Source organism: Corvus kubaryi, unplaced genomic scaffold, assembly GCF_017639235.1.
Source record: "Corvus kubaryi isolate FWS band 111438036 unplaced genomic scaffold, C.kubaryi_AGA036_p1.0 124, whole genome shotgun sequence".
Classification (NCBI taxonomy): domain Eukaryota; kingdom Metazoa; phylum Chordata; class Aves; order Passeriformes; family Corvidae; genus Corvus; species Corvus kubaryi.
This window is the reverse complement of record NW_024580659.1, coordinates 109,598-131,541: the sequence shown is the minus strand read 5'-3', so window position 1 is coordinate 131,541 and position 21,944 is coordinate 109,598. Positions and strand designations below refer to the sequence as shown.

General features: G+C 42.7%; 2 protein-coding genes across 3 annotated transcripts in view; one reads left to right on the top strand and one right to left on the bottom strand.

Annotated features, from left to right (window-relative positions):
- IPPK (inositol-pentakisphosphate 2-kinase) overlaps nt 1–10,588 on the top strand; it is a 30,245-nt gene extending 19,657 nt beyond the window's left edge. Inside the window, exons 5-14 of one of the 2 annotated variants that reach the window (XR_006014417.1) lie at nt 196–317; nt 703–792; nt 1,384–1,442; nt 1,776–1,848; nt 2,977–3,256; nt 4,458–4,608; nt 5,699–5,801; nt 6,284–6,363; nt 7,384–8,572; nt 8,617–10,588. Coding sequence is in view for 1 of the 2 variants with exons in the window: in XM_042018091.1 (XP_041874025.1) it covers nt 196–317; nt 703–792; nt 1,384–1,442; nt 1,776–1,848; nt 2,977–3,256; nt 4,458–4,608; nt 5,699–5,801; nt 6,284–6,363; nt 7,384–7,609 (1,184 nt within the window). In the remaining variant the exon portion in view is untranslated. Of the gene's footprint in view, nt 1–195; nt 318–702; nt 793–1,383; nt 1,443–1,775; nt 1,849–2,976; nt 3,257–4,457; nt 4,609–5,698; nt 5,802–6,283; nt 6,364–7,383 lie in introns of both variants that reach the window. The other variant, XM_042018091.1, reaches the window with a different exon arrangement.
- LOC121659714 (centromere protein P) overlaps nt 10,380–21,944 on the bottom strand; it is a 113,174-nt gene continuing 101,609 nt past the window's right edge. Inside the window, exons 7-9 of the mRNA XM_042018126.1 lie at nt 12,705–12,784; nt 10,976–11,067; nt 10,380–10,735 (exon numbers count right to left, since the gene is read on the bottom strand). Of these exons, the coding sequence (XP_041874060.1) occupies nt 10,614–10,735; nt 10,976–11,067; nt 12,705–12,784 (294 nt within the window). The 3' untranslated portion in view covers nt 10,380–10,613. The remainder of the gene's footprint in view (nt 10,736–10,975; nt 11,068–12,704; nt 12,785–21,944) is intronic.

The window sequence follows — 21,944 nt, the reverse complement described above, 5'->3', positions numbered from 1 at the left end:
GGACAGTTTTGAGGAACCTGATAATGGGGAGGGCAAATTTGTGCAAGTGCATAATTGGCTAAAGCTGATAAACTGTGTGTCCTGTCCTTCCATGCTTGTTCCCACGCCCCACCTGGCGAACGAGACGGCTCCAGAGTGAACAAACATCCCCAGAGCTAATTTCCCTGTTTGTGTTGTTTCTCCCCTGCTGTCCAGAGTGTCGCTGTGACAAGGACATGGACACGCTGAGCGGTTACGCGATGTGCCTTCCCAACCTCACGCGGCTGCAGACCTTCCGCTTCGCTGAGCACCGGCCCATCCTCTGCATCGAGATCAAGGTGTGCAGGGGGACACAAGCCTCAGGGCTTGTTTGCATTTTTTACTATACACTGGCCCCAGCAGTTTTCAAGGAATGCAGCAGTGGGGGAAGGCAGAGCTCACTGCTTTCACTGTGATCCATAGCAAGAAACAGCTCCCTCCTTCTTCCAATTCCCGATCTTATGAAACTTGTGAAATTCCTAGGTGTTACTATGCTTTTCTGTAGGCCACATGTGTCTTTATCTTTTAAAATAATTGAGAGTAATACAGCTTTTAAGGGCTAGAATTTTTAAATTATTCTTAAAATTTTTCCTTTGACTGGAAGGATTTGCATATTGTGTACCTTTTTATTTCTATAGAGAGAGGCATTTATACTTACGATCTTCTTTTGTTTGTTTGTTTTAGCCAAAGTGTGGCTTCATTCCTTTTTCCAGCCATGTTTCACAGGAGATAAAGCACAAGGTGTGTCGTTACTGTATGCATCAGCATCTAAAGGTAATTATTAAGTCACCCTGCTTTCCTTTGGCTGTACTGTGCTTTATATGCTGTTTCAGGCTTGCTTTCCTGTTGAAACTTGCTCAAATCTCCAATATGACTAAAGCTGGTAGGAGGATACACAGCTGAGTCTCTGGGTGTGAATTTGTTTAGTGGGAGATGGAACAAGTTCTGTGGGAAGCTGAAAGCAAACAAATACAGTATCAGCCTTTGGGGACTATGAACACTGTGATTGGGTAAACTCTGGTGTGGAACTTCCTTCCCAGATCAGCTGTGCATTCTGTGACTTAAAACAAACAGCATGTAACAGGCACGGAGGTCATGGACTCGTGTCTGCTGTGACTCTGGAATGGTGTGACTGTGACTCCCTGGGATTTAATGTGATCTTTCTCCCTTGTGAATGCAGTTTGAGTGACTCAAGTTAAAAATGACCAAGAACACCCGTGGTGGCCATGAATTCTGTGTCCAAAGGGGTTTAAATGTCCTGACCTCTGAAAGGCAGGATGTCAGTGCCACACACCTGGCTGTTAAAATGAGAGAGCAGCTATGCCAGGTAGAGTGGGTAACAGCAGTGCTCTGGGTTTTCCACAGGTAGCCAACGGAAAATGGAAGCGACCAAGTAAATATTGCCCATTGGATCTCTTCTCAGGGTAAGGATTAAAAAAAAAAAATCTGTGTTATATTCTTGCTTGGATTGCTTTGCCTTTCACTGATCATTACGGATAATCAATGCTGGCTTGTCTGACCTTTACAGTGATTATATCTGGTGCCATCTCCCCCTTTACACCTATCTCAGCAATCAGAGCTGCCTTTTGCAGCATAACATTGCACCCAAGAGCTGTTTAGTTTACTCAGATCTGAAGTTCACTTTGCCTGTGCTGTGACCTCAGCGTGAGTGATGTGCTCCGTGCATGTGCTCACACCAGGTGTGAACATCCAAAGGCTGTCATAAAACATTCTTGGCTTTATTTTGTTTTCCCTAGAAACAAACAAAGAATGCACTTTGCTTTGAAGAGCTTATTACAGGAGGCACAGAACAACTTGAAAATATTTAAGGTAAACAGTTAAATCTCTGCTTGCTTTTTTTTTGCCTTGGCTTTTAAACAATTTGACTTGAGCATCTAAACAGTCAAGATCTTCCTTCAAACCTACCTAATCAGCACCATCACTGTTGGATTCCATCAAGAGAAGGAAATGGGCAAGCTTATAGTTATTATTTCTCTGTCCTAACCTGGAATTTAATTTCCCAGAATTCACAGACTCAAAATATCCTGAGTTAGTAAGGACCCATGGGGATCATCAAAGTCCAACTCCTGGCCCTGCACAGGACACCTCAACAATCCCATGCTGTGGCTGAGAGCATTTTCCAAATGCTCCTGAACCTCTGGCAGCCTTGGTGCTGTGACCATTCCCTGGGGAATGAATTAGTGGGAAAGAATTGCTGAGGAACAATTAATAGAAAAGGACTCTTAAGGTGACGAAAGTTTTAAAACTTTGTGCTGCTTCGGGAAGAAGAAAATGGAGAACTTGGCATGTTGCTGCAAATACTTTGTTTTAAATTCCTGTTAGAGCACTGACGCAGGCCCAAGGCACAGCAGGCCTCACCGAGGAAGGAGAAAGTGGCATTTCATGGCATTCACGTAGGAAAAGTATGAAGCAGTAACTGATGATTTGTGGAGATTTTCAAATTAATTCTAGGAAACAAGATTCTTTTAATTTCTTTCCAATATTTAATCAATTATTTGAATTACTTCTATGAACTGCCCTATTTTTGTACTAGTACAGGTAAGTATCACACCTTTTCTGTCCCCTTGCACAGCCTTCCCTTTGCCAGTCCGGGCTGGTAAAAGAAGGGTGTTTCATACAGTGCTTTTTCACTGATAGGAAAATGTGCCAAGTGTCGCTCACACCTGTATTGTTCTGATTCCTTACAGTTCATTAAGTTGGGAAAGTAGCACTTGATTTAAATGGTGGATTTGGTTCTCATTCAGAGGTTGTTACTTGTAGGTTCTGATTAGACTTAGGAGGGCAAATCCATAAGAGACTCGAAATGCTGTATGTCTGCATGCAGATTGTTAAGCTAATAACACTTTTCTGTGCTTAAAATATTAAACTTTGAGTAGCTCAGAATGAGTAACTTGACTTCCTGCCATGCCTAAAGACTTCTTTTTCTCCTTGTTGCAGAATGGGGAACTAATTTATGGCTGTAAGGATGACCAGGACTGTGTCTCTGACTGGAACGAACTTGCTCGTCACTTAAAACCTTTCTTTTTCCCTTCCAATGGGCTGGTCAGTGGCCCCCACTGCACAAGGACAATTGTTAAGGAATTAATCCATGTGATAACCATGGCGCTACTAAGTAGCACTGACACCTGCAGGGCAGGCGACATGAAGACAGTTCCCATTTCACAAGGGAGAAGCTACTGTGAAGCAAGTGCTTTTAATAAGGAGCTAGTAAGAAATGGTAAGGGATAATTTTGTAAAACCTGTCCATAATTAAGTGTTCATGGAATTCCAGAATGGTGTGGGTTGGAAGGGACCTTCACAGGCCACCTCGTCCAGCCCCCTGCCATAGGCAGGGATGCTTTCCACCAGACCAGGTTTCTCAGAGCCTTGTCTGATGTAACAATTCAACTCTTTGTCTCTAGTTTATTAATATTAATATGAGAATGGAAACAGGGGAATTCTAATGGCATTTAAAAAACGAGTTCTGAGCTGCGTAGCTGCCGGGGAATTGTTCTTAATAGAATGTGATGTTGTAGTAAGCACTTAGAGCACTGTTTCTGATGACAGGGGTAAAAATAAATTCAGGAGGTGGTAGAGGAAAAATGGAAGAAAATGCCAGTTTGAGCTGGTAACTGGCTGATAGGTATTCCAAATGAGTGGGGAATCTTTATGCTGTATGTGATGAAGTTGGGCTGCTTTGGTTGGTTTGTTACAACTCCTGTACTTTGTCTTTCCCTGCTCCTCCTGTCAGCCCTCACTAGGGCACAGCTCTTGTTCTTTTCTTCAGCTGCTCTTCTCCTGGTAAAGAGAGGTCTGAGGGAAAAGGAATGGGAAGTGAGAGCTGGAAAACTGTAAATGATGCTAATGCCTCAGTGCATAAGTTCTGTAAAGCTCTAATTATTCAAGATGCTGCCAGTTATCCTGATTACACAAAGAGCCCATTTCTTACTCTGCTTTTGAGGAAGACCTTTTTCATTTGTCCACGGGTTGTTGAAGTGTTGGAGAAAGTGCTATCTTAGAGAAATTACAGCAAATACGACCTCTTGATATTGTATAAAAAAGAGCTGAAATGCTAAATCACTTTCTGTCAGCAGTTGATACTGTTCAAAGTGAATTTGTGGTGGCTTCAAACTCAGCTGAGAAATTTCTCTTGTGGACTCAAAATGAGTAGATTACAGTGGATGTGGGTGTGTTTTGGTGTTTGTTTTTTTAGGTAGTTTGTAGAGTTGAATACCGGCTGTTTTATTCTGCAGTCCAAGATGAGCTGTTTGTTTAAATGTGCACCTTGCACTTTAGTGTTTGGAAACTGAATGCTTTAAGGCTTCTCCCTCCCTGTGACTGGACTAAAAGTATTTTTTTGACTTTTAAACAAGCACATGTAATGGCAAATTGAAGCTAAGACTTGTGTCTGCCTTATTTTAAAATGCATTTTCTTCTAGGTAAACATAAATTGGAAAGCTCTGGTTTACCGAGGGGTTGTCTCCTTTATAAAACCCTTCAGGCTCAGATGCTTGACATGCTGGATATTGAAGGACTCTATCCTTTGTACAGTAGAGTTGAACAGTACTTGGAGGAATTTCCTGAAGAGAGGTAAGACTTGATGGCTTTTCTTCCCAGTCCTGAGTAAGCAGGACTGCAGGCAGGATTGCCTCTGTGCACACGCTCTGTTATGTTGTACAACCCTTCTTCGGGGCACTGCATAGTCTGAATTTCTAACTGAACTTCCAGCTGATGTTGGCCACTTTGGCCTGAATTTTTAAGTAATGATTATGGGAAGTTCACAAGAAGCTAAGAGAGAAAAATATTCTTTTTTAGTAGTGGCAGTTGTGTATTTGCAGAAAGGTACAGTGAAATGGGTGGGTTCTCCTGTCCCCCAGTTCCTGCAGAGCTGGGATAATGATGTTTTGCAATGATGATTGCAAGCTGCTGTGTTTTTTTCCTCAAATAAGGTTTATTAGTGTAATAATAATTGCTCCAAGCAGCCTTCACTGGGGTGCTGTTCCCCTCCTGTGCTCACATGAGGGCACTCTGGCTTCACTCAGGAGTTGCTTCTGCCTATGCACTTACACAGGAAACAGAGCACTGGAAAATGTGTTCTTTGATCTGTGGGGGGTTTGTGTGGACAAACCCCCCTGTGAGGGTTCAGCTTTGCAGCAGGGGCTCAACTGTTCAAAGGGGGAAGGAAGGCCAGGACACTCCCTGTTAGCACATGGTGTGGAGCAGGGCCCTGTCAGATATGCTTATGCCCCCAGTTTATACTTTGTCTGTACAAAATAATATGTAATATATTGATATCTCTTTTAGATGAATATTATATTTTTTATATATGTATTTTCAGCAAGGCTTCTGGAGCTCCTGCAGACTGCTACAAATTTTGAAACTTACCCATTTTTTTGCAAAACCCCATTATCCTTATAGTGATACACAGGTGGCAATGGATTAAGAATGAGTCATGTTTATAAAACCCCACACAACCCAGATCCTAAGCAGCAGCAAATCTTGAGTGATTTAACAAGGACTGTTGTGGTGTTGGTTGGCAGTGGGTTAATACTTGGACATGTTCATCAGTGTTATTGTTGGGTTGTTCTAATCTGGGTGTCTGGGCTGCTGAGGAAAGATCACACTGAAGACCAGTACATCATTTTGGCTGTCTGTAAATCTTCTTTTAATATTTATTTAGAAGTACATTACAGATAGATGGACCTTACAATGAAGTGTTTTACGAGAAGCTGCTGGACCTTTCCCTGGAAGATGATGGGACAGTGGCGTTTGCATTAACAAAGGTACCTCTGAACTTCTCGAGGGGTCTTTGGTCAGTCGGTGTTAATTAACCTCTGTCTCTCTGAAAGGGCTGGATAATGGATGGAGGCAGCACTGCTGGCTTGTCAGGGTCTGTAAAGTTAAAGCTCTTCATTGTGCCAGGGTGCATCTTTCTAGCAGAAGCAATTAAAAACAAGCCTGTAGCACCAGTTCCAGAGAGAAAAATAAAGCTGTTTATTTGCCTTCTAGACTGAGGAAGCACTTGCAGGAACTGGTGCTGTTTGGCCTTTAGGAACATAATCTGTAGGAAATAAATGTGATTCTTATACAGGATGCTGCAAAAGCACCTGCTCCTGCCAACCTTCTGTTACAGAGAGAATGTCCAGCTCTTAAAGTGCCAACATATCCATACAGGGAGTGCAGTGCTGCCTTTGTAAGGAACAGGATGCTTTACTCAGGTAAACACCAACCTAAGAGAAAACGTGTGTTATTTTCTGTTGTACAGGTGCAGCAGTACAGAATAGCAATGACTGCTAAAGACTGCTCCATCATGATTGCCCTTTCCCCCTGCCTGCAAGATGAATGGTAAGAGCTGCCTGTACCTGCTTTGGAATGGCTCCAGTTGTTTAGGAACTGGAGATGTTTGTACTGTTCAGGCAATTCAATCACTTGAAGTGTGCCGTATGTGGGGGGTGGTGTGTCCAAATATTTGGCTGTGAGCATTTTAGTACAGTTGTGATATAAGACATTTTTTATGATCAGTGTCACTTCCTGAAGAGTTTTAAGTTGATCGAAAGGATCAAAGTTTTATATTTATTCCTTTATTAAAATTGGAATTGACTGTTCATAGTAGCTCTGGATGGTTTTAACTAGGTACAATTTTTCTGCCTTGGTGTTCTCATAGGAGAGATTTTTCAAGCTGAGTTGTCTTTAATGGCCTAGTTAGAATAAAACCAAGGCAATAATCAAGAGGTGACAGCTTTGGCTGTCAGGCAGAAGGCTTTGCTGCTGTATTATCCCTTTTGGCTTGTGTCAGCAGTGCTAATCTGTTCTTCTGCAGGGGACTTTGCTTCACCAGAGCCCTTTTATTTTTAGAGAATGCTGTTTTTTCTGCATTTGTCCTGCAGTTCTCAAGTGAAGTGTTAGTGATGGACATGACTTGTGCAAAGGCTGACTTCAGAACTCCTCCCTCCTCCATCCCTCAGCATGCTTGGACAGCAGTTCCCATACTAAATGTTTTATTACCGTGAACCTAAGTAGGAGCTGCAGTCACTTCTCTGCTTTTGCTGGTTAATACGGCTGTTGCTTTGTATGCACCACCTAGAAACAGCTTAGATTTACTAAATACAGTAAGTGAGAGTAATATTTGACTTCAGCTGTGTGGAAGCCGAAAGGAAAATGACTGGAAGAGGTGCCAGCAAGGTCCCATCAGGACTGGTTAAGCTGGAGCTATAGTTTCCTAAGTGCTACATTAGCTGCAGTCTATTTTCTTGGGCTCCCACAAAAGTTCTAAGATAAACATTAGAGTCACTTCTGTAAAGGGACACATAAATCAAAAGTACTGGTTTCAGTGACTCAGATGTGCAATGTGGTTTTATTTTCCAGCTCTGAGCACAGACCTGTGGTACTGACATCCAAATCCAGATTCACCTTCTCTGTTTCTGTGCTGGACCTGGACCTGAAGCCCTATGAAAGCATCCCCCACCAGTACAAACTCGATGGTGAAATAGTCAACTATTACCTGAAGAATGTACAGGCCAAAGAGGACCCAGTTATGTCCAGCCTCTTCAAGGAGAATGAAGACTGCACATTAGTTCTCCATAAAGTGTAACCATTCCCTTAAGGTTATTTTTATTCAAACACATGAGAAAGTGAAAGATTATTGGAATACTGTTATGGTGATTTTTTTTTTCTTTTTTATTGTGTTCAGTGCATTTTTCAGCTGTGAATGTTTTTTGCTTTATGAAATGATTTCTAATGGGTAATGCCTTCTCAGAGACCTGGGATAGCACTAGGCCACACATTTGCTAGATAACCTTAATGAATGTATTTAATGTGACAGAACAGGTAATGTGCCATACCTTGGAACTAGAGGACAGATCAAATTAATATGAAAAGTCTACTTCCTTAGAATTGAAAGAGCACAGAATTAAAAGTATTGCACTAACATAGAAAGCCTAATTACTAACAAGAGAATTTCCTTGGAGCCTGTGCTTTGAGTCTCCCTCATCCCTACTGAAGGAGGGAATGCTCTGGCAAAAGCTGATACAACACTTCAGTTAATCCACTGAAAATACAACAGTGCAGTGGCTGAGCTGTGGAACGGCCTGGGCACTGCAGAACACTTAAGTACTAATGCATGGACTAGGAACACCAGGCTGCCTCCAGAAGTTGTGTGATCACCTTCCATCTACCTAAAGCTTCTGAAACAAAGTGCAAAGGGTTAAGGTAAGCAGCCTTAAATTTTATATGATAGCTGGGCTCAACTCACCTGCCATGCTGGTTTTTATTGTCTATACATTATATGCTGCTATTGCAGGTGAAACCACAGCTTGCTCTTGCCTAATTTAAATTGAGCTATAAGAAGACTATGTTCTGAGTTTTACAGATCATTTCAGGTCTTTTGGATAGTGTCAAAGTTTGGCACTATTACATTGGTGCCCCACACACTGCGTAGCATGAGCAGCTGCTTTCAGGCTCCTTTGCTTTAAGTGACAGAAAAAAGGTGATAGAATCCCATTTTCTTCCTTGCAGCGGCAGTGGGTCAGTCTCATGCCAGGGTGAGCTTGTGTCAGTGCTGCATATGAGCAGTGCTCTGTGCAGCTGAAGGCTGGGGAGGTGCTGCAGTAAATCTTGGGGAAGATCCTGAGTAGGAACTGAAGGGTATGTTCAAACCTGAGGGTATGAGGATAAAATCTGCATCTCCTTTTCCCTCAGGGATTAGACCCCCTGAATGGTGCAGAGATGCTCCTCCTGACCCAGTGAACAGCTATAACCTGGATACAGCATGTGCTTACCAGTAATGGTGTTCAGGGTCATGTAGTTTAACTCCTAAAAACAGATTTATATTGGGATCTCCGTGTAACCTTTTAGTTGTTCTACTTTACCTGAAATTCAAAAACAGGATCCCCATACAACTCAAGGAAGAAATGTGAAACACAGAGACATCACTGCCCCAGTGCCAGAGACCTGAGCTGGCAGTGCTGGTATCCAGTGCCAGGAGCCCTTCTGGGACAGGGCCTGAGATGTGAGAGTACAACAGTGCAATAAGCTGGCAGTTGACAGCAGGAATAACCCCTTCTTCCCAAAAAAAACCTGGAGGGAGAAGGAGCTACTTACAAATCCAGAAACCCTCCAGCTGTTAGAAAGAGGAGGAAGGAAGGACCCTGCACAGCTGTGAAGTTTCCAGGTTTTTATGCTGTAACTTCACACACATTTCATTGCAAACAGCAGTATCTGTGCTGAGCAAACAGCTTTGTTTTCAGGCAAGGAGGAGGGAGCTAAAGATGAACTGAACTATAGGTTACACAAAACCAGCTATGCCAGTTCCATGCCAGTGGGTAAGTCGGAATGAGTTTTGCCTGTGTACTGGATTCCAAACTTGAAATGAGCCTACTTTATCTAACAAGATAGTGTTGCCAGTCATCAAAACCTAATCTCTGGTGTTGCTCAGCTGTGGAGTCTGGCAGAAACCAGGCTCTGGTCTGTTGTTTTTTCCTGACCTACCAGAACAGTGGGAGACTATTTCAGTCATCAAATAGTGGAGTATTTTATTTATGGGATTATAAACAGACTGTTGCTTTAGTTCTTGGGTTCTCCACCTATTTCCCCATTGCTGCATAGAGCGGGCAGTTGGTCTGCTGGGGGCTCCAGCAGCTCTGGCCTTGGAAAGGAGGGCTCTTCCTCTCACATGAGAGCCCAGAGTTGGTGGGTTTGGGCTCTTGGTTCCAGGAACTGTTACTCCCTACCTGAGAAGTACCTGACTTCCAGTCACAGTGCTAGTGCAGAGCAGGAACTCTTGGAAGCATGGAGAGTTCCCAGATGGGCTCATGGCACATCTGATGGAAGTGAAGGGTGAGGCAAGACATCACTCTGATCTGTTCTGTTTCTTCAGGGATGAATGTGTGAAATGTGATGTTTTGGTAATGTGTTACCAGAATTTCCTCCTGGAAGTCAGAAACGCAAAAGAAGTGCTGCAGTGGGCAGGAGGTGACTCCTGGGGTTCCCAGGGGTGTCATGGGCCTCTCTTGGTTAGGTTAAGGCTGTCTCAACACTCACATTGTAGAACAAAGTTACTTCATACAGTTACCTTTGGGTTTTTTAGCATTGTATGTCTTTGAAGTCTTCAAATTGTCTTCTTCCACCCTAATTTAATGAGAAAGCTGTTTAACTCTTTGTTCTAGGAGTCTCTTACTGTTCTCTTGTCATTTTAAAATCACTGTACTTTTACAGAGCTGTGAAATGAAATGGATTTTTATGGACTTGATTTTGACAGTGCATGATCTTTTAACAATTTCCAGGTATCTAGAAAATGTTAAGAAGATAAACCACTCTGGTACATTAATGATTCAGAAAGATAAATTTATAATGAAATCACTCTGTACATGTAACTATTTTATTTGGCATTTTTGTATTTAAATGGCTGTATTTATTTTCATGTCATGACAATTTATATATAACGTGCCATAATTGTACAGATAGCATGTTTTATGAGTATGGTTTCTAAATGGAAAATAACTTAATGTTTATATTCAATAAAATTATAGACTGTGTAACACAATATCTTAATTAAAACTACTTTTGAAATTGCTACCTGGTGTAAGTAATGCTGGCATTCATTCTTCTGAGCCCAGCACTTTGATCAGGTTCTCGATGGCTGCCTCGATCCCGAAGAGCCGGACTGCGCTCCGGAAGCTGCCGGGGATGCTCTCCACACTCGTCATCCTCTGCTCCAGGACTGCAGGAAAAACAGAGCAGTGCAGGTTATTTTCCAAGAGTTGCAGCAGTGCTGACAGCTGGTGGGTAAAGCAGGACAGCTGCAGGCAGACAGGGTTTGTAAGCCCTTGGAAATTACACAGGAGGTGAAGTGGGTTTGTCTGTTTGGGCTCTGGTAGCTGGAGTTCCATGGGAGTGAGAGATGCTGGCCAAAACCAGGGCCTGGCAGCTCAGGAACAGGCCCTGGAGTGACTGAGGTTACCTTGCTCAGGTACTTTGGTCAGCAGGTCCAGGACAGGTGTAGTGGTCCCTTCTTCATCGAGATGGATCTTCCAGACAATCATCAATTCAAACCTGTACCGGGTGCACAGGAAAGGCAGCTCAGGTTAACCAGTGCTGTCTGTAAGGCTCAGCCTCGTGCTCTGCAACAAAACTCACCTCACGTAATGCAATGGACCATCTCTAGATTCAGGAACACATTAATCCAAGGAAAACCAGTGATCCATTGACAAGGAAAGGTTCTGGGTACATCCAGATTTGCAGTGCAGTAAAAGTGAGAGGAAAGCAAAGGAGAGCACCGAGTGTCCCCTGGCCCTACCCCTCATGTAACATCTACACTCAGGATCAGGTGCTGACAACAGGAACCTTGTTTCAGAGGTGTTTGCATAAATGGTGATGTGCTGGGTTTGGAATACAGGCCACCCTCCTTTATAGACTAATGGCAGGTATACATCTATCCAAGGCCTGCATTCCTGCAGTTGTTTGCTTTTAATAAAAAAAAAAAAATCTTAAAACATTTACTTCTTCAGGAATAGTGGTGGTGGCTGTGCAAGGCCAGTCATGATTCCCAGCTTTCACAGTGGAACAAGATCACTGCACCATCCCAAGGAAACTGTGAGGCAGGAGGTGAGTCCAGAACAACATCCACACCAGAGCTGCTGCATTACAACTCCCTGCCTGCTTTGCTGCATCTTTGTTCCCTCCAGCCCTCAAATCCCTTACTGGAGGTAAGGCTTCCCTAATTCAAATCTGGTCTGCACAGTGAGTCACTGTGAGGAGGAAGGTCCCTTTCTCAGTGGTGTTTAATCCATCATGGCTGTACAAGTTTCCTTCAAATGTGATTTTTCAGCCTTTTGCCACTTCATTTTTACAAATCCTTTGGGAATTTGTGCACAGCGTGTTCTGGGATTTTGCAAACAAATTTCTATTGCAGTCTGTTTTCCACCAAGCCACTGAAATGACTTTTAAATTCTTGTATTTCATGACTGTAGGTGAGAGGGAGTGAGTGGAATGGAATTGGCACCTGGCACCAGAGGAGAAACTGTAAAATAAAGCAAGTTATTCCCTATCTGGGATAGTCTAAGAACAATTCCTTCCTGCACGAAGTTAAAGCATTTACTTTTAAAGGACAGGTTTGGCTGAATGAAGCAGCATCATGTATTAGGGTTTGTTTGCTAGTTCCACATACAAATATAATGAAGGAAGCTGTGCTTTATTTCCAGTTGTCTCTGTATAAATTAAAGCATGTTAAAGCTAGGTGTAACAGGAGAAGGGAATGATCTGATCCCTTCACAAAATAGTTACTTTTCATGGCCCTTACAGAATTCCTGACAGTGATAGTTACACCATCTTACATTTAACTGTAAGGATTTTTTTCCCCTGCTGAAAATCCCAAATGTACTGGAACATCTCTCACAGGGAGCCCAAACAAATACCATGTACCTGGTAGGTAATAATTCCTTCATCTAACTGATTTCCCTCTAAAACAAGGGAAAAGTATAGCCACAGTTGCTTTGCTTCCATTGCACAGTAAATGCCCTTTCTTTCTGTTCTTTAATGGCAAGACACCAAGGAACTGGGCTTTGCTGGGAGGGGACTGGGATCTCTACACCTCCTGCCACAAAAGGAACTCGGAGTTGCAGCACGAGGCTGCTGCCCTGCCTGTGCAATCCCTCACCCGTGTAAACACAGAAATGCATTTATTGGCTTACCCAGAAACTTTGGGGTTCCTCAGAATTATAAAATCTCCCAGCAGTCCTTCTGGAACAGTCACGATGTCAGGATACTTGGCCTGTGAACAAAAAGGTTCAACTGGTTCATAAAAATCATAGCAGGTAAGGTGGTTCCTACCCAGTGCTCCCCCATCACTGACACTAAGTTAAGAGTAGCAATACTGACTCTGAAATTCTGACCCGTTGGTTTGATTTTTTTTTTAGAGATCCTTGCATAAAACCCAGGAAACCTTGAAAGAACAGTTTTATTTTAACTAAGTTTGTTAATTGGATTTAATAACACCTTATAATACATCACCATGTCACTCCCCTCCCCTCTGTGACTGACAACACCTCATTGGTGCACTCTGGTTTGAGATGCTCTCCAAGCTCCACAGAGGGCTTTGAAAGAGTAATTTAGGCAATGAGATACCAAAATAACCAATTTCAGCAAAATATGGGACAACAGCAACATGACCAAACATAAAAATACTTGCTCCTATTAAAATTCCATGTTTCTGGGAATTATTTTCAGTTACTACAATGTGCAAAGGTTGATGGTTGCTCCATTACTTTGTTAGTCCATCTGATGGGTGTCTTGTGAATTACCCAAGACTCAGAACTTTAGAGCTATTTTAAAAGCACATAAAAGAACTCGTAGCTCTGTATGGATCCTGCAGGTGCCAGATTACTCAGAGAATGAGGGGATGCACAGACACCCAACACCAAGGAACAGCATCCTGCAGGGACATGCTGCTGGAAGAGGAAATGGAACGGAGCCACAGACTCCAGGGCTGTGCCCTGCTTGTCCTGCCTCGTGTGCTGGACATGAAGCTGTGTTCCAAACCTTGCAGTTTATAATGTGTGAAAAGTATCCCAGCCTGAATCATTCCACAGAGCTCTCAGGATGAGCAGCAGGTCTGATGGAAAAGGAGCAGGAGACCTCGGCTTCAAGTGGCACTGCAGAAAATGAGTTTGGTTTTATGGGATTACGCCTCATCTGGCAGAGCAAAATTGCTACCAGATGTGACCTTGCTCTGGGTTTTGGAATTTCTGACGAACTGAAGGGGGGCTGTGCAGGATGCCAAATGACATAAAACACATGGAATTTGCTCATTTTAATTTCTACCCAGTATCCAGTACTGTATTTACTGTGAGGATAACAACCATGATCTATCCTGGGAACGCAGACACAGAAGGGAGGACACAGGGCAGTTACAATGTTGGAAGGGTGGCTGATCAAAGGTCACTCATCTGGCAGAACAGGGATCCTCTTCCAGCTTTACTCCCTGTGGAATTATGCCCCTCTGATGACAAAATAAAAACAAGTTTTCTAGGCTTTCCTCCTCAATAACCCATGTCTGATTTCCATGATGAGCCTTCCCTTGCCTGGTGTCAGAGGCCTGGGGAGGATTGAGTGATCCTTTAGCTCCAGGCTGCAGGTACTGGAAATGCAGGATTAGCTTTTACCTGGAAATCAGCTTGTGCATCCCTCATTTACAAGGGATCCCAAGTATCCCATAGCTAAACACCGAGTCACACTTCATCCGCCCATACCCAGACATTTGGGAACCACCAGAGAAAACAGATCAGAGGAACCAGATAAGAGTTACAATTTCCAAAACCCTGAAATGCTCCCAGGGCTTTCTTGGGAGTTCCTGCGCAGTTTCTGTGACTGACATGTTCCCCCCAAGCTGGGGGGGGGGGGGTATTTACGTTCTGTGGAAGCCAGAAGCAACTCAAGGAAATCCCAGTGTATGATTTTCTGTAGGAAAGCTTCCCTGTACCTGGGAGAGGGAGCCCCGGTGAGTCTGCACACAGTGAGGGCCGTTCTGTGCCTTCCCTCAGTGCCGGGGCTCTGGCAACCAACCTGAATGCAGTGAGAATCTGATCCTGTGTGAAATTCACAGGATTTGGGATAAAATCCAGCTTTTCAGCAGGAAAGGTCGTATTTTAGCTATCCACAAAACACACAAAAAGCCAAACCACAAATACCTACAATCCCTGTTTGCTAGAACCCAAGCCCTGGCAATGGCTCGAGGCAGCCCCTGCCCAGATCCGTGTGAGGATCCGGGCTGCCATTCCCACCTTACACCAACACCCAGGGGGAGCAGGAAGCAAAGCTACCACACCCAGCATTAAGCAGCGACCTTAAAACACTGATAATTTCAGGAATGAAGTCTGGGAAATGCAGTCACATAATCTGCTTTTTATATTCCACACAGAAAAATGTAGGGTCTGAATCCCAGAGGTAAAACATGGGGATCTGGCAGGTGCCTGAAAAACCAGGCACAGGGTGAGCATGGACAGATCCCCAATTCCCAGCGCTCTGTGGGTACCACATTATCACCTCATCTTCTCTGCTGAGCAACTTTCCAAGTTTTCCTTGAGGAAAAGAAAAGCTGAGCAATAAAACCAGAATAACAGAACGAGCTGAGCCACTGCAAGGTCTCTTAAGAAAGTCAGGAACTCCTGAGGGATCTTGTAAACCAAAGCCAAGGCAAGGGAGAGATCCCATCAAGTACGTGATAGCAGATGGGAAGGATCAGCTGCAACTGCATTAAGCAAAACCTGACTTTAATCAAGAAATATCCTCAGATGACTTTTAAATGTCAGTTTATGATCAAAACCAAAAGTCTAAGCTATTATTACTTCTAGACGGAAATCGTTTTTCCAGCTCCTTCAGGAGTCCAAGCAGGGAATCTTATGGGAACTTTTGTCTCAAACAGGAATAGTCTCAAACCACAAAGGGACTGTGGTGATGGAATGCTTTCCCCTGCTCCCATGACAGATTTTACACACACACGGAGCCATCCCAGGGAATATACTTGTAGTAGCCATTTCTCAACAAAATATTCTGCAGCTGTTTAAAGCTGCACTGCAATTTTCTGCACATGAAATCTCTGCTAAGGAAAATGTTACAAATTGTTCAGCTTAAGAGCTGTAGCTACAAATGCAAAGCAAAATTGGCAATGGAGATGCCAGATAAAAGCAGATAAATTTGCTTTTGTCCCACTTAGCAAGAAAACACACGACTGCTCCCAGCTGGGACAACAGCTCCCTTTTACTGCTAACTCTGAATTTGTTGTTCCGGAAGAAGGATGTATATAAAGAGTTATGCTACCACGAGTGCCTCTGTAGGGACAAGCAATTTCTAAATCTACCCAGGAGGCTCCATTTGGGCTGATTTGGGTGATTTCTCTGTGTGGTTTGCTCAGCTAAGGCCACGTTATCACCAACTGAAATCAGACACAGTGGGAGCACCAAGACCTCAAATCCCAACATTGACGTAACACCAGTAATTTTAAAATGAATTTCACTGAAGCAATAAAGGCACATTTAGAAAATGGAAGTTTCTCATTTTGTGCAACTAAAGGAACTGTAACCAAGAACAGACAATAATGCACTTTCACCCTTTGACTAAATTACACCCCATAGAAGCACTGTATTTTCAGAATGGATTTATGAAGCTTCACCACTCGTAATTAAATCTCAGAATAAATACAGCTCCCATCTTCCCATCTTGAGGGAAAGTTCCTCAAGCAAACCAGTCCTGCTGGTGATCCTTGTGATGCCAATCACCCAAACCTCCGGCGCCGGTGGAACCAAGGACAAGAAGAGCACAAGGACAAAGTGGTTTTGTCTAAAATGACAAAGTGGTTTTGTCCACGCAGCAGTCCCAGCCCACCCCCCATGCTCAGTCAGACTCAGCCCTCTGCTTTTGAAATTAAAATCACAAGTGACACAACCAATATGAAGGTTTCACTGTTTAGAACAGGAAAGGAGAATTTTGGGAGCAGATTTGAGGGCCTATGAGAAAGTCTGACAATGCTAAGTAGTGACAGGACAACGGAATGGCTTGCCACTGACAGAAACCCAGGATAGTTGGGATACTGGGAATGAATTGTTCCCTGTGAGGGTGGGGAGGCCCTGGCACAGGCTGCCCAGAGAAGCTGTGGCTGCCCCTGGATCCCTGGAAGTGTCCAAGGCCAGGCTGGAGCACCCTGGGATAGGGGAATGAGATGATCTTTAAGGTCCCTTCCAACCCCAACCATCCTGGGATTCTACGAATAACAGGCTGAGTGTCACCCCGGACAGGGGAAATCTGCAAATATTTACCAGAATCTCTCCCAGGCTCAGGACAGGCACAGCTGGTTGGTTACTTGGATAAAAAGCGCTCCGCATCTACCTGGTTTCAGACCTGCCCTTTTTATCAGCGCAGATCTGTGACTTGAGTCATTGATCACTTTGCTAAGATTCAACCTTGTGTCTGCCTCTTGTAGATGAGTCAATGCTCTGCACAAGTACCTGAAACCACTGACCAGCAGCCCCAAATCCAGCAGCCTTTGCTCATTGCCAGTGAAATCCCTTTGCTTTGTTCTTCCTTTCCTGTTCTCTTCGCTTGATTACAGCTTCTCTTTTTTGGCCCCTGCTCTATTTGCATTGCCACTTACTTTCCTCCTTCCATATTTCCATAACATTATTATTATTTGTCCTTGACTCAACCATGATTCTACATGATTCAGTTTGTCACTCTGCTCACAATGTGACCAATAATTTTCCGTAATTTTTGTATTTTCCTAATTGGATCTAGGCTGTAGGTCTACGGAAGACCCAACCCAGCATAACCAAGGCCCGAGTATACAAAATACTGTGTCTCATTTCCTTTCAATGTCACTTTGTCATATGGCAACCATGTGTTTATCCTCAACTTAATTACAGCAGACTGGGAATAAATTAAAATACATATTAGAGGTTTATTTTTGTCAGGAAAAATGAATTAAATGAACATGAAACCTCAGAAAGAACAGGAAGGGGTAGGTCCTAAACAGGGAACACCGAGGTTGCAGATGCTTTTTCTTCACTTTTTTCTTAGTGAGCAAGAAACAAATCTACTCTTCAATATTTCTTTTTTAAATTGTCCATGCAAAAGATCTCCATTAGTTTATGAACGTTTTAAACCCCACATTTTTCTAGCTTAAAATTCTTGGGCTTATTTGCCATTTTATTCAGCTTTTAAAATACACTGTTTTAAGACTAAGCTGGCTGTAGAGCCACCCCCTGGCACAGGGATCGGCCCAGCTCCAAGCCCAGGGGAGAGGAACCGACTGGGATTTTGTGGGAGAGCACTGACACTGAGCCTGGACATTGATTTTGGTGGAAATGCACAGAAAACCAGCAGAGCTCAGCAGTTCTGTTTTTCCTCCTCAAGTTTACTGACATCAGTTTTCATTCTATTGTGTTTTGAGTCCCCTGCCCTCCCTGTGCAGCTAAGTATAATCAAAGATCTCTTGATGATGAACTTTACATACAGCACTGTGTGGAAGTCAGCAGACATGTCTAATTTAGCAAGAGATAATGAACAGCCAAGGATAATACAGAGATGAAAAATTATGAAAGGAAAAAAGATGTCATATTGCAGAGCAGCATGAAGTATCAACAATCTGGGAAGGAAGGATTGTGAGCCAATTTTTCAATAATCTGAAGGAAGTAGACTGCAGGAAAGGCATTTTTAGGAGACAAATTAAGCCAAGTTTTTGTTTTCTTCCATTACAGAAGCAAGGTACCTAATAGATTTTTTTTTCCCCCCCTTCCTGTACAGACATTGCTGCAAGATTCTCTCTAAGCCTTCCTGACGTCTTAATAAAAGGGTCCAGAATTGCATAAAGCAACTTGGATTTGAAATACCACAGAAAAGTTGATTATCAAATGTGGCCCAACTTGCTTTTGTACAGTTTACATTATCAAGCTCATCCAGACAGCACAATTTAAACGTCATCTAAATAAAAGCATCTGAATTTAGTTAATGACTTGGCTCTAATGCTGTGTTAGCTTTTTCCCAAGTAGGCAGATTAATTTAAAAAATAAACCAGAGGACACAAAGAAGAGCATCTAGTTAATCTAAATTAGCTCAAGACAAGGTACTCAGCTTATGGTCATCATTTACTGCTGTGGTTTTTTAATCTTTCTCAAAGGTCTGAAGAGTTATTTGCTTCTATGTGGACAAATTTATTTTACCTGCTAAAGACAGGTATGTCCATAGACCCCCCTGGAACATCCAAAATAGCAGTTTTCATTTCTCACCAAGAGATATAAATTGATTGAGAGGTCAATCTCATCACTCAGAGAAAACTGTCCCACAGCAGAGGGGGGTTTAGCCAAAATCTGTCACATCTGCCTGTGCTGTTCCCTTGGGATGCTAAGGAGCAGCTGTACCATGACCTTCACTGCACACCACTCACAAAGGTGGATCCTGGGCTGGCACAAAACAACCTGAAAACTCCTGGGGGACTTGCACTTGAAATAAAGCTGTGCTCCATTTTTAGTTCCACCCAGATTTGATACCAGTGGACGAATGGCAATGTCCACAGCACAACTCCTACCAAATGTACGGAATTCTATTAACTTACCCCAGCCTCCAGAAGGAGCAGATTTTTCCTTAAACAGACACAGATATGCACATGTGCATCCTCCTATAAATCAGTGCTCATTTGCACAAATACTACTGCAGTATTTCTGTTATTCCTCCTCAGCTTTACAGAAAGGTTTAACACCTGCATTAGGTAAAAAGTAAAGCTTTATCTATACATCTATGTTTTCTATCAAAAATGTTGTAGCTACACTGAAGTCTTTCCCAGAATACATCCATCCTTTTAATGGTTCTACAAAGCATTACATTTTAGACAGACTCCACAGAAATCTGCCACCCAGTAGCTTTCATTTGTCTGGTTATTTACAATTATCAGCTGTTTATGTGAAAATAAACATTAACATGCAATGCTGAAGTGCCTGTTTCTATCAACAAGAGCAGGAACGGCTCCAGCTGAAAAGCCCTTGAAAGCTTTAAACCCACTGAATTCTTTTCATGTCATATCCAAATACAGTTCTTTAGATCTGGCTGTCAACAACGTGACATTTCAGATTTCCAAACACATCCTTAGCACAAACAAGACGGACACAGGAACTATTCTTGAAAAGACACAAACATCTGCAAGAAGAGATTTAGCAATTTATAATTATTGTATGTGTGAGAGTGTAAAGTTCTCAATCCACTGATAAATAAGTCTTGCAAAATTGGTCAACTATCCTCAAACTTTGATCTAGTCAATGACACCCACAAGAAAGCTGCAAAACCTCCCCAAAAAACTAAAACAGAAGCAAAAATAAGGAACACTGAAAAGCTATAGCACTGTACGTGTGCAAACTGTGCTACACTTCTGACCAAATCTCTCACAGCAAACTGGATTTTGACTCAAATATCTCTGTACTGGCAAGCAGAAAACAATTTAGGGCAGCGAGGAGAATTCTTTAGTGTATCCAGGAGGAGAAATCACAGGCAGCTGCCAGACAAAAGCATATCTTTATGCTCCACCTTATTTGGTTTATAAAGGCCAAAGCTGCACTGCCCAGGAATGTTGTGTGATGCGTGTGCATAAATATTTGTTTCATTGCTTAGGTACTGCAGCAACACAAAGAGCATTGATAATACCAACAGCAGCTGCCAGAGAAATTCACTCACTTTCAATGCAAACTTCAGGCATTTCATAATTTGAATTTCAATTACTGGCCTTGCAGAAACATTTCAAAACTGTTGGTAACAACATGTTTTGTTCTGGTAGAAGTCCAGTTGAAAGGAAAGTAGTTAATACTAAAACTTTCTCTTTTTCCTTCTTCAGTTTCCCAAAAAATCAGTTTAGCTCTCTTGTGCTTTTAAAGCTCTAGGGAACTAAAATGACCCAAACATTCCTGTGTGCAAACCTGGTGAATGTTTAAAGTTTTCCTCATGCACTAACCAGGAGATTTGTCCTAACCCCACAACAGAAAGCTGTGGAAAAATGCCCGCTGCAGCCTGGATCCCGGAGCACCAGCCTTTCACACAGATGGACTTGAGGAAGGAGCCTCAATCCTCTCAAGTAAAAATAGTTCAAGAAAAAGGAAATTTAAGCAACAGACAAAAGGAAGATTTCCATTCCCAGAATTTAAACATGGAGTTACCCCCAGCTCATATAAAAAGACAAGGCTGTAACACTCAGGCTCCATTCCCAAACGCAGGCTGAGTCTCACAGCAGGAACTGTAAGGTCCATACAGACAATCCCACGGAAACACTCGAGAAGGAAGGCGAGCACCATAACGTTATTTAAAATGGAGTTCTGGATTACTTCAATATTGATTTTTCCACTGCAGAAAGACCTCTGGATGACTCTTCCCAAACACACTGAGCACTAACATCTGAGGCCTCCAGCATATTCTTCACCTTTGGCTTTTCCTATTTTTCCCCCCTCTCTGGTTGGGACTCAGCTCCTGCATTAGCATTTCTTGCAGCTGCCCCTGCCAGTGCAGAAGCAGCACTGTCTAGACTATGCACATATTTGTGCCTCTTAAAACCACTTAAAATACTTCCATTTGTAGCTCTGCAGCTCCTGGACTTCCAAAATCACATTTCATCTCTAGCATTTCCCTATGAATTCAGAATTATTGTCTAACAGTTCAATCCTTATTAACTCACAGGATCTTCCTGCTAATTCCCATGAGACAAAAATATCCTAACACTCAGTTACCAAAGCACTCGCTGTGAATGGACCTTATAAAATATCCCAACTCAACAAAAATAAACAAAATCAGTTTATTCCACCTTGGACAACTCACGTTGTGTAACAGAAGTAAAGGCCATGAAATAAAGAAAAAGTAGCAAATAAACATGGAATAATAGAACACCCTGAGTTAGAAAGGACAGCAATCATGGAGTCCAACTCCTGAAGGATTAGATATCAAAGCCTGTGCAAGCATTTACACAGGGATAGTCCAAGAGGGAAGCTGGGACTGTCCAGCACACAACAGGAGTTACAAGGGAACCCATCTCTCTTCCCCAGCCCCAAACTTCTCATCTTGTATCATGAAAACAAACTCAGTGTTTCAGAAATTACTCATTCTCCAGTCATCTGATGATTCCTCCAGTTCCCAAAGGAAAGGGAACACACAGGATTTAATGTGAAGAACAGGGAGAAATCATAATAAAAATATAAACTGGCAAAGTTTGTCTGATCCTGGGAAAAACCCAAACAATGCCAATGTTCTTCAACAAGACATATTTATAAACCATACACAGAGCCATCCAAAAAACATAACTTGTTAAAACAGAGGGTTTTTTTTTTTTGTTTTTACCATTTCCCTTCTGGAGGTGACACAGGGGGAACTGTGCTGGAGTATCAGGAGATACACAACTCCTGTTTGTTTGGAGT